Source organism: Halichoeres trimaculatus, unplaced genomic scaffold, assembly GCF_033239565.1.
Source record: "Halichoeres trimaculatus isolate MK-OKI-2021-1 unplaced genomic scaffold, fHalTri1.1 fHalTri1_scaffold_12, whole genome shotgun sequence".
NCBI lineage: Eukaryota > Metazoa > Chordata > Actinopteri > Labriformes > Labridae > Halichoeres > Halichoeres trimaculatus.
The window spans coordinates 27,992,623-28,004,871 of record NW_027437190.1 but is presented as its reverse complement, the minus strand read 5'-3'; the positions used below and the strand labels follow the sequence as shown (position 1 = coordinate 28,004,871).

At 39.0% G+C, this 12,249-nt stretch overlaps 2 protein-coding genes across 2 annotated transcripts in view; both read left to right on the top strand.

Moving 5' to 3' along the window:
• Positions 1–54: 54 nt before the first annotated feature.
• Positions 55–12,249, top strand: part of LOC141801223 (hemicentin-1-like) — a 30,528-nt gene continuing 18,333 nt past the window's right edge. The window contains exons 1-9 of the mRNA XM_074684198.1: positions 55–125; positions 699–802; positions 917–1,312; positions 1,648–1,959; positions 2,043–2,366; positions 3,966–4,223; positions 10,234–10,491; positions 10,583–10,821; positions 11,876–12,156. Coding sequence (XP_074540299.1) covers positions 742–802; positions 917–1,312; positions 1,648–1,959; positions 2,043–2,366; positions 3,966–4,223; positions 10,234–10,491; positions 10,583–10,821; positions 11,876–12,156 — 2,129 coding nt within the window. The 5' untranslated portion in view covers positions 55–125; positions 699–741. The remainder of the gene's footprint in view (positions 126–698; positions 803–916; positions 1,313–1,647; positions 1,960–2,042; positions 2,367–3,965; positions 4,224–10,233; positions 10,492–10,582; positions 10,822–11,875; positions 12,157–12,249) is intronic.
• LOC141800537 (myeloid cell surface antigen CD33-like) lies at positions 8,492–10,010 on the top strand. Its single transcript, XM_074683141.1, has 3 exons — positions 8,492–8,576; positions 9,208–9,562; positions 9,653–10,010. The coding sequence occupies exons 1-3, from the start codon at positions 8,492–8,494 to the stop codon at positions 10,008–10,010; spliced, it is 798 nt and encodes a 265-aa protein (XP_074539242.1).

Here is a 12,249-nt window from a genome sequence, read left to right as displayed (position 1 = left end):
TTCGGAGGAAACTTCCTTAAATCCTTAAATAAACAGAAATAGAAAAGTGAAACTGCTCAGCTCAGAGCAGGAACTGGAAGAGGGAAGAACACACAGGAGCAAGACGGACAAACAATCAGAGAAAGGTAAAGACGACTATTAGATATGCCTGGATTCAGATTCTGTGGCTGTGAAAGTGCTAGAGGGATTTATTCTCACCTTAACTCAGTTTAAAAAATACTTTTTGATATTCTTTAAGAGATTTCTATTACTGAAAAGACGGTCTGAAATTTTCTCACAAAATGAATTCTTTTGAGGCTTTGAGGGTCTAAAGCTGATGAAGTTGTATAGGTTGTTGTTGTAAGGTTTTTAACAGCACTAAGGATCAATCATAAAGAGTGGTGTATTATCAAGTCTCAGAGTAATCACTCACATGGGTAGAGAAACTTTCAACTACAGAGCAAATGAACAAAGTAAAACAAAAGTATTCAGAGAATTATCAAATGTTGAATGTCAATTTATGATTTAAAATTATAAATAAATAAACTGTGATTTTTGTGATTAAATAGTTTGAAAAGAGGAAAAATACTGATGAGGGGTGTCTGAAGAAACTTCCTAAAATCTTTTGATTTCATTTCAACTTCCTGTACTTATTGATGTCAGCAGTGTGTTTCACTTCTGTCCAGTTCCCTTATGTTAACTGCACTTTGTAAAATTAGTTTCACAGAGGGATAGACCGACTGTCGCAACAATCAACTCAGGATGTTTGTTCTCATGTGGGGCGCTCTGCTTTTCTCTATGAAGGACGGTAGTGCAGACACAGGTATGATTAAATGCTATTTTCTTATTGATGATTGGACATCATCAATAATAAAAAATAATACAGAATAGTTTTCAGTTTAAAATATTCTCATTTCTTGTGTCTTACTGTTAACAGGAGCATCTTTGGAAGTAAGAAGATTCTGTAAAGATGAATTCTGTGTTTCTCTGAGTGACGGAGAAATAAGAGCAGAAGCTGGACTCTGTGTTGTCATACCGTGCTCTTTCACCACCAGTGAAAGTTTTACTCCCAGAAGTATTGCTTGGTTCAAATGTGAGCCATCTAAACCTAAATGTGGCAGTGCAGATGTGATATTCAGCAGGAACAGCAGAAAAGTTCAGGCTGGATTCAGAGGAAGAGTAACATTACTGGAGCCTGACATCAATCAGAACAACTGCAGCATCATTATCAACGACCTCACAGCCTCAGACTCTGGATCCTATCAGCTCAGAGTTATTAGTGACAGGTCTGATGGGTTCCAGTATCCTTTGAGAGCAAACCTCTCTGTTAAAGGTATGAAAATGCAGCAAATACATGTTTTGTTATGTGCCTTTAAGCCCCAACAATGCATTAAAAACTCTGGCATGAAGTATTTTTGGAATTTGGCGGTCTCTAGTGGCAACCTGTAAGAACTGAGGTTGTGATTTTTAGTCTTACTTTCTGATGATAAGATTTCAGTATCTTAAAGTGTATTTTAGCCCAAACTGAAGTCGCAACGGTCTCATGTAGCAATATCTGCACCCATTATTTCTATTACTACTTCTTTCAGATTTCAGTGTAGTTAAAACCAAACTGAAGTAGTCATAGTGTCAGGTAACTCACCTTGTTGTGTATCTCTCTCCTATCAGATCTGACCCAGAAGCCCTCATTGATGGTTCCTCCTCTGACAGAGGGACAGCAGACCACACTGAGCTGCACTGCTCCTGGTCTCTGCTCTGGATCTGCTCCTGAGATCACCTGGAGGTTGAGAGTAGGAGGACAGAATGAGTCCACAATCACTGGAATCATTGAAACAGAGAATCTGTCTGCTATCGCGAAAAGATACAGTTCAACTTTGACCTTTACTCCCTCAGCTGAGCATCATGGGACTAATGTTACCTGTAAGGTCAGCTTTAATAACATCACCTCTACAGAAGCGACAGTGACACTCAATGTTAGCTGTGAGTAGCACCAATTTAGCTCTATTCTCAGATTGATTTAATATCTTCATTTCATTTAATGTATATATTTTTGTGTCATACAGATGTAAAGGAAGTTAAAGTCTTTGTGAATACACCTGTGAGGGAAGGTGAGACTCTGAATCTGACCTGCAGTGTGGACAGTTTTCCTCCATCTCTCCTCACATGGGCAAAACTCTCTGATCAAAACATACAAAATGGAGAAGAAACAGATCTGCAAGGCACTTCAACCATCCAGGAGAACCAAACTGAAACCTACCTGCAGCAAGGAATCGGAGAGGTGACGTTCTCCCTCTCTAATGTGACTGCAAAGGATTCAGGACTGTACGTCTGCACGGCTAAACATCAGAACAACACCCTGATGGGAGAAGTTGAAGTTCAAGTGAGATGTGAGTGTGTGGAAACAAACTTAAATGCTTTGCTTTCCTGACATTAGACAATTGAATGACAGCATGGGTCCATACCATAGGTCCATACCTGAGAACAGACTCAACTCATGTCGACTCGTGGGACAAGATCAGTTTACAGTTTCACTTCAAACTTTGACAACGTTGCCATCTAGTGTACAGGAAGAGTATAATGTCTTGTTCTTATCACCCACCTTCTTAATCCGTTTGTTTTCTTTTTGAGTGATGTGGGGCTTACTATCTGTCATTGGGCGCAAGGCAGGGTTCATTCTGAACAGTCTGCTAGACAATCACCAAGATAACATGAAGAAACAGACAAACATTCACACAAACTCACAACTAAAATGGTTAATCAACCTGAGCCTGTATGAAAAAACCCAGGTATTAGCAATAAAAACGGTCTGTTTGTACCAACGGCTAACGTCAGGGCATCAACTTTAATGGTAGCAGACCCCGTCGTAGCCGCCAACGGATTAACTCACCTGTGTTTTGAAGATGGAGGATGTTGTGCTCATACCTTCACTTAAAGACGAGCTATGCGATGATAAAATAGTAAAACGTCTCCTTCCTCCACAGAAGAAAACGATTTTTTCTGCTTTTTTCTCGGAGACGTCGTTAGCGGAGCACGCACGCGCATTTTAAATTTGCTGGATAGGGGTTTTCCAGAAAGTTCCCCGGACATATAACGTTCTGCCTGTGCTTAGCTTTCACGGTGCAATTAGTGAATTGGCCACTTTTTTCAGCTAACTACGCTGCTAACTACGGTCAAATACGTTCAATAACCGTACGTTAAGAATAATGGTCTTGTTTATGTAATGACCGGACGTGCATATAGACGTTAAGGAACATGTAGACCAAGGTACCTTTTAACCGTTAGTTTTCTGATTGTGTCGGTCATACCCAGAAAACAAACGGTTAAAAGGTACCCTGGTCCATGTATTTAGATTGTTGGAGGAAGATGGAGGGTACCCACACATACATGGGGAGAAAATGCAACAAATGCAGGTGAACTTTCATATTTAATTTTGAAGACAGTACTTCAGTGTGTTGCACAAACCAACATATTCTGGACCGTGGAAGACTTTGTGAAGACTTAATCCCACCAACGTTTTAATATTGTATGAAAACGTGTGTCACCCTAAAGATTTCTTTCTTTCTTTCTTTGTTTTTTGAAAATGCCCGGTACATTTTTAAAACTTTATTTTAGACTTTGGTGCCATCTAGTGTCAGTATAGAAAGAGTCGATGCATATTCAACTACTTAAAAACAAAGAGGGATTTTTCATTCAAATCACAGCTGTGTAAGGCACAGTAAATTGGAAAAAACAAAGCTTTCAAAATTATTATTTTATCTTTTCATTGAAGCCACTTGTAGAAAATATTTCAAACTGTTTAATAAATAAGAAACACTTTACTGTAGTAAGACAACTTGAATGACATTGAATAGTTCTTTGATACATCTGCTGTTAGAACCAGCTTCCATAAATGACTTATACTCATCACTTAAGGGTGTAAACATAATTTTTCTCTTCCCAGCTCTGAGTATAAAGCCTAAACATTTTGTTGACAACTTCTTCCACAGATCTGAAAACACCTGTGATCACAGGGCGAACATCTCCCACTACAGGAAAGACTCTGAATCTGACCTGCAGTGTGGAAAGTTTTCCTCCGTCTCATATTACTTGGACTTTTCTTGGTTCTGACACTGAGCTGCAGAATGATACTGAATCATCCACGCTCATCATCACAAACGTGACAGCAGAAAACTCTGGAAGGTACATCTGTACAGCAAAACACCTGAACTCCACTGTGGCTGTGTACGCTGACGTCTCTGTGACTTGTAAGTAGACTGAACTTGTTCACATCTGACTCCACCAGTGGTGTTTTAGTGATGCTGTGATTGTACTTGTGTGTTCACAGGGTTTCCGAGCATCTTTAAAAACTCTGGATGTGAGATTCAGTCACAGGTCTTGACTTGTGTGTGTCTCAGTGAGGGTTTTCCTTTACCAACCATCAAATGGCCGCTGCTGAATGGCCACACTCAGTACTCTGTCATTACTACGGTGACAAACCATACGGTCAACAGCACCATCACTCTGACTGTGAAAGAGCACAGCAACACCTCTGCTGAGTGTGTGAGCAGCAATGAAAATGGGGAAGTCACAGAAAGCCTCAGTATCCACAGCAATATGTCACAAAAAGAAGGTACATGTTGTGACTGCACAGCTTCTGTAAAAAATAAAGACTACTGAGACCTTTGTATGTGGATGTCCATGTGATGCAAGCTTCATGTTCAGATCAACATGTAAAGTTTTCTCTTTTCCCTCTTTAAGCAGATCATTCTGGGGTTTTAAAAATACTTACACGTCTGGAAGTCATACTTGCCTTTTGCCTTGGTGTACTTCTGTCAGCTGTCCTTTGTTTCCTGGAAACAAAATGCAAGAGGTATGCTGTTCAATCTAATAAGTAGTTCATGTCATTTATTTAAAATCACATGCATTGAAATTTTTCCCTCTTTCTTCCAGAAAAAAACAAATGAGCTCCGAAAATCTGGATCAGACTTTCGAGATGGCAACCAGCCAAAAGGATCCACTGGTAATCAAAATTCACTCAACTGTTAAATTCAGCGTGCAGACCCAGAGATATAAGTCAGTCACTACTCCATTTGGATGGGTATCAAAAAACAGTTCCTGTTAAGAATCCATTAGAAATGGTCCAGACCATCCCTTGTCTATTCTTTACACTATGCCAGAGCAGCCGGACGTTCCCTCGCGTGCTAAGAATTGTACTTATTAGGATTTATTTATGGCGAAAGAAATCCAGATCCAGCGAACAATTTTATATATTATATTGATTTCCTTTCAAACTCACTAAATGATGTGGACACAGAAAACCTATAAAACCTTCTTTTTGTATCTAAAGAAATCACAGGAAGAATTGATGAGGGAATCGCTAAAGGATCATACCAATAAGCAGAATTGAAAAGGGCACTGGTATCACTAAAATCTTATCAATACCATCTTTGCTCAAAGCTCCTGACCATTGGTGAGGATTAGAACTTATGGTGCGTTCAAGGCAACCCGTAACTCATATGTTTCTCACCTGTAACTCGTGAAAATGCCCTGGAACGGTAGTCAAACTAGTAACTTATGACCCGTAAACTCGCACCGGATCGATGTACTCTGAGTCACGACTTGTGACATCACATCTGTGCCAAAACAATATGGCAGCCTCTATGGATGCGATGGTGCTGTGCGTGACACACGGTGAGAAATAGACTTTACAACAATGTTGAGTAAATTCGAACGTTGCAATCACAATTTGTCACATGATTACGTACCATAATCTGTTATGTGTCTGAGACAGTGGACAAATGTGTCACTAAAACAAAATAGGTAATAGAGAGAGAGAGAGAGAAGGAAGGGAGCGAGGGAGAGAGAGAGAGAGAGCTATCATCACTTGGCTACAAGTGTAAACTTGTAGTCTGATGTTCACACATTGCACATTGGCAGCAACTCTGGGGTTCAGTGCATTGATCAACAAAAAATACGCTTTAAAATAACGACACCGTGAAATATAAATTTGGTAACTCCAACATGATATTCAACTCCAAGTTGGTAATTTGGTAATTTAAATGACCAAGCATATACATAGAATTTCTGCCATGCTGGTGTGTTTACATTCCAGATTTCCTTGCACTCAAACCAAAGTCGTAATTTGCCTGGAACGCTTTCAGGTCGGAACTCAGAGATTTCAACTGGGAAACATACGAGTTATGGGTTGCCTGGAACGCACCATCAGATCAACTGGTAAATCAAAACCTCTTCACTTCATAGGTCCACTACAACACTCACAGTACTGCTGACATGTTGCCTATGAACAACCTTAAGATACTTGAATCTGCTCACTTGAAAAGTTCTTGAGTCCCCGCCTCACGATGGTGGAGGTGGTTAAGCATTGTGTAAAACATGGAGCAAAACTTACTTAATGCCTGAAACAAAATCTGAAAGAGATCTAACAACACAAGGAGGAAACATAGAGACTTAGGCCATGTCTACATGTAGCCGGGTATTTGGGAAACCGCATGTTTTTGTACGTTTTTATACAGGTTTTATGTCTGAGAAACACAAATATGGGTTTGGCATTCCTCAAGCTGCACTTATTGGTGGATTTACCCGCTGCGTGTGGACGAAAGTATTTTTAAAAATGAATGACGGGGGGATATTAGTTTTTTAAAATACCCAGCTACGTGTGGACATGGCATAAATACACACCAGGTAACGAGCAACAGGTGTGAACAGGACACAGGTGAAGCTAATGAGAGCAATCAAAGAGGAGGGAAACAAGGATGGGAGGTAAAACTGAACCGGAGACACAGGGAGGAAGAACTACAAAATAAAACAGGAAACAAAACAAACTTTACTTACACACACACACACACACACACACACACACACACACACACACACACACACACACACACACATACACACACACACACACACACACACACACACACACACACACACACACACACACACACACACAAGCACAAAAAATACAACACAATACATGGATCAGTATTAAAAAAAAAAAAGGGAAATAAACACGACGCACAAAAAGTTCTACAAAATCAGACAGAAAGTCAAAAACAGATTACAAAACTAAAAAAGAAAAACTGACATCCACACCTGTGAAAGGTAGATCAGTCTTATTCTAGGGCCAAAACTGTTAGCCGATTTCTCCATCTAGGTCTGGTCAGGCCCACATTAATACAGGAACTCAGGAACCTAAGTGTGCTGATCCAAATCAGTGTAGACTAGCTTTTTAAAGTGTAAATAATATGCTCATGGTTATAAAATCCCCATGAACTGACTAACAACCTGTGTAACGACTCTTTCTGTTATTAAAGCAGCTGATTGATACATTCTTTAACTTTTTGTTGAACCTGACAGAAAATCACAGATGATCACACCTACCACCAACAGGAAACAAAAGGAGGAGAGGCTGTAGCAGAGGAGAGACCAGCCCTGGATCTGGATGGTGGACCAGAAGACGTTCAGTACGCCAGCATTGATTTCTCAGCGCTGAAAAGGAGGATGGTAAAGAAGCAAGAGATGACAGAGACGGAGTACTCTGAAATTAAGATAGAAGGAAAAGAGCAAAGCCAAGATGATGGCAGAGTAGAAAATGATGTATTCGAGGGACAAGAGGAGGAGGAGGTGAAGAAGATGGAGGATGAGAAGACAAAAACACAAGGACAAGAAGACGAGGATGTGGATGTGGCAGTGTACTCTGATGTGAAGGATATAATAGATGAGATTGGAAGACCACGCTTGATTGTTGAGTTGCTTGAAGATAAGTTTTAAGATTAAAACTGATGGACTTTTTTTGAAAACACTGTTTAGGGGTACAAAAGGAGAACATCTATGTCCTCTCTGAGAGCTCAGGTGGAGTTTAGTTTAACACTTTATGGGAAAGATATGTGGCTTTTGTGTCTTTCTGCTCTGTTCCTGTGAGAAAATCAAAACCTATGTAATGATGATAACACTGATCTGATAAAGTTTGTTTTTACTGACCAGATCTCTCTATTCTCATGACTTCTTGTGATATGTATGTCCACCTGAGGAAGTAGACAATAAAGAAGAAGAAGACGTGAAGCGGTGTATGCTGGCTGATGAAGATAACACTGTGGTCTGTTTCTCTAAACTCAAATAATCTAACGCCTCAAAGTGTGAAGAGGAAGATGTTAAAGAGAGCACAGTGAGGCTGAAGACTTTGTGAGACACGGCTTAGAGATTCCAGACGGTAAACGATTAAACCATGATTTAAGTTTAGACACAGAGGCCCTTTAAGAGGCAGTTTTTGAATTAAAAGACTATCATCTAGAGTTTTACAGTAACTTTTAAATAACACATATCAAGGCCCATCCTTCTGTTCAGATTTAAAAGGAGAAGGTTGCTTTGTCAGCAGATCGTTGCTTTCTTGAGCATTTTAAAGACAGAACTTCCTCTTTTTTCCCTCATATAAATGGGATAAAAAATTCAAATCTAGCCTAAAATATGATATTTACTGTAAGCGAAAAGGGGGGAGAAGAGTTAGAAGAAGATGAAGAGGAGAAAGAAGAGGAAGAATCCTTTCAGAGCACAGATTACTGAGAACAGGGCAGAGCAGGAGGACAAGACAAAGAGAGGTAAAACTTTCAGAACAAATAATCTATATTAATGAGTTTAAAAGTAATTTTAAAGTAAAAAGTTAAAATTATTTTAACAGACGTAATCAGACTCTATATGTTAGTTATTGAATATTCTGTAATCAATACAACGTTAACGATGGAGAAGTATTATCAGCTAAAAAAAACCTTTTATTCTGCAATTGTTTTTACTTCTGTAGGATAATTTCTCCTGTGGACGTAGAGATTGCATCAAATAAAAAATGCTGTTTGTTTTCATCTTGGCTCCTCTGATTTTACCTGTGTGTGGCAGCACAACAGACCCAGGTATATGTCTAGTTTAAACCTTTCATTTTTTCATTAAAATATTTAAGATTTGATCAAAATAGATTCTTTTTTTTTTTTTACTACGATCAGTGTGTCAATATCATGTTTGTATTGCCACGAGTCATAATAGATTTTGTTTTTATTTTCTACTTTGTAGTTTTCTAAAGACCATTTAGTTGATAAGTTTGCTGAGTGCTGCTGTCAACAGCAGCTTAAAACTATGTTATGTGTCTACAGAGATACAAACAGTCTTAATATGATTATAAAAATATGCTTTAAATTTTTTTTTTTCCCCCTAAATTTTGTTCTCTATTTTCCAAAACAGGTTCACCAGTTACAGAGACAAAATGCCAGTGGCCAAACTTCTGTATCACTTTGAGGGAAGGAGTAATAACAGCAGAGACTGGACTCTGTGTTGTGATACCGTGTTCTTTTACAACTGATCCTGCTTTTAAAACCACAAACATAGTCTGGTACAAGTGTGACTCGCCAAACATAGGATGTAGCTACTCCAACATGATATTCAACTCCAAGTATCCTAGACTGATCACTAACCGGGGTTTCAAAGGCAGAGTGTCTCTGTTGGAGCCTGATGTGAGTGAGAGGAACTGCAGTATCATCATCAACGACCTCAGAAAGTCAGACTCTGGATTTTATCAGCTCAGAGTTGAGGGAACCATGTCTGCAAGGAAGACTGGACGAACATTCACAGTAAAAACAGCCTTAATCTTGAATGGTACGAAAAGCCCCAACCGATCCAGCACATACAGAAACAATGCTTTTTGTAAAATTAATGCCCTCTGTTTTGTCCCATCAGATCTGACCCAGAAGCCCTCAGTGATAATTCCTCCTCTGACAGAGGGACAGCAGACCACACTGAGCTGCACTGCTCCTGGTCTCTGCTCTGGATCAGCTCCTGAGTTCACCTGGATGTGGAGAGGAGGAGGAGGAGGAGGAGCTGGAAACATTCAAACACAGAATCTGTCTGCTATCAAACAACAACACAGTTCAACTCTGACCTTTACTCCCTCAGCTGAGCAGCATGGGACTAATGTTACCTGCCAGGTCAGCTTTAAAAACACCATCTCTACAGAGATAACAGAGACTCTGATTGTGAGCTGTAAGTAAGACACTTTACATTGATCCTTTCTTTACACTGGTAAATGTTCAATGATCGTTGTTTTTTCACTGTAGAAATCTGTAAACTTAACTGTAATCGTTTGAAGCTTTTTGACATAAAATCTAAACCTTTGATCCATATCCATCCCTGAAGTATTATTTGAGCATCTTTTCTCACAGTGTTTTTCATTCTCACACATTTTTAAATCATGTCTTAATTTTTGTCTTAAAGACCTAAAGGATCCTGTCATCAGAGGAGCGAGAGCTGTCAAACTGGGTGATACTCTGAATCTGACCTGCAGTGTTGACAGTTTCCCTCCGTCTGTCGTCACATGGACAAAACTCAACTTTGACAAAACCCTGATAAAAGACACAAAAACAGCTAAACTCATCATCCCTGACATGACAGCTGAAGATGCTGGAAAGTACGTCTGCTCAGCTTCACACCAGATCATTAATCGGACAGCACGCACTGAAGTCAATGTGACAGGTAAGAAGTGTTGTCTTAGAGAAGATTAAATGATCGTATCAGCTGACTGAATATTTTCTCTAAAACTGAGTTTATTCTTGTTTATTTTCAGTGAAACCAAGCGTCTTAAACAGCTCTGTATGTGAGGTTCAGTCAGAGGTCCTGACCTGTGCGTGCATCAGTCAGGGGTTTCCTTTACCCACCATTGAATGGCCGCTCCTGAACAAACAAACACATTACTGTCTCACAACCAGCATGACAAACAACACAGTCAACACCAGCATCAGTCTATCAGCTAAAGATCACAACTACACCACTGTTGCATGTGTCAGCAAAAATGAGTTTGGAGAAGTAAAAAAGGAGCTCAAGGTCATCATAAAAAATGTGACAAAAAGTGAATTGAAGAATAAGGGTAAGTGTGAGCAGCTATTCTACCCTGAGTGCGTAAATACTTACACACTTTTTTTTTTTTTTTAAGTCTCCTGTCTTCTCTTACGCTTGGTTAAAACTCTACTTTGTATCAAAACTCTAAATAGTTTTAACATTTGCTTCTTTCACTTACAGATCTCATCCAAAAGTTGTATAAGCAGCCTGAGGTCATTATTGCCTTTCTGATTGGTCTCCTCCTCTCAGCTGTTATCTGCTGTTCAGTCCAAAAATGTCACAGGTAAACATTGAAGCTAGTTTTCTTATAGTCCTTGTCCTCTTTTGATACCATACTGACTTTTTTTTTTCTTTCGTTGTTTTCTGTCTTCCTCTTTGTTTTTTTTTCTTAATTTACTTTACGTTCAACCCCTGTTTTTTTTCTCACTTTTTTCCCTTGTTTTTCCCCATTTTCTCATCTTTCCTTGTTTTTATTTCATTCCTTTCTTTCCCTTCCCTCCCTTTTTCCTTCTGCTTTTCTAGTATTCTTTTTTTTTTTTAAACACTGTTTACTTTTTTTTTCCAGGAAAAAACAGATGAGCTCTGGAATAACATCAATGGAGAATCTGGAGATGGTGAGTATAAAAGCATGTTTAGTTAAGTTCCTGAAGGGACTGAAAAGAAGAAATAGACAAAAAAGATATATATCTAAAGCCATCAGGTTTTTATCGTTTAATTTTTTTTAACAGTTTGTTTCAGTCAACAAGTTTGTGAAGTAGAAAATTTGCATTGTGTGGCACAAACTACTTCATCTAACACCTGACCCTGTGAGTTGTCACTGACAGTTAAAAGAACTGAGAAAATCTTATTATTTCTAAATCATATAAAGGCTATGAAATAGCTATAGTGAAAAATAATGAGGTTTAAATTAAGAGTTACGTCAGTTAAGTCATAACATTTGAAAATGAAAACCAATGAAAATATTACATGCCAAAACTGATCATAAAAAGTTTTAATTTTGTGTTGTGTTTGTGTCTGACAGATGGATGTTGATCCATCATTGGTCAATGGAGGGAGCTATGGTCAAGACAGAGCTGAGGGTGGAGCTGGAGCTGGTGTAGAACCAAGAGAAGTAGAATATTCCAACATTAACTTTGATTTGCTGAAGAGAGGTCGTCCTATAGGAGCGGAGAGTAGTCTGAAGACCACGGAGTACGCTGAAATTAAGAAAGCTAAAACAGAGAGCAATGATGGAGGGATGATGGAGGGGAATCATGAGGAGGAGAGGAATGACTATATGATTGAAACAGAAGAGGAGCAACTGTATTCTAATGTGGAGGACTTGATGGAGGTTTAAGGAGTGTGTAGTTGTTTTTTTCTATATTTTATTTTATTTTATTTTATTTTTTGCAAGGG

What these genes read in the sequence shown, in the direction of transcription:
- LOC141800537 (XM_074683141.1), top strand. Translation starts at nt 8,492, where the DNA reads ATGAAGAGGAGAAAGAAGAGGAAGAATCCTTTCAGAGCACAGATTACT. An exon ending in GGAGGACAAGACAAAGAGAG is followed by an intron (nt 8,577 to 9,207) that starts GTAAAACTTTCA and finishes TTTCCAAAACAG; the next exon opens with GTTCACCAGTTACAGAGACA. An exon ending in CTCAGAGTTGAGGGAACCAT is followed by an intron (nt 9,563 to 9,652) that starts GTCTGCAAGGAA and finishes CAGCACATACAG; the next exon opens with AAACAATGCTTTTTGTAAAA.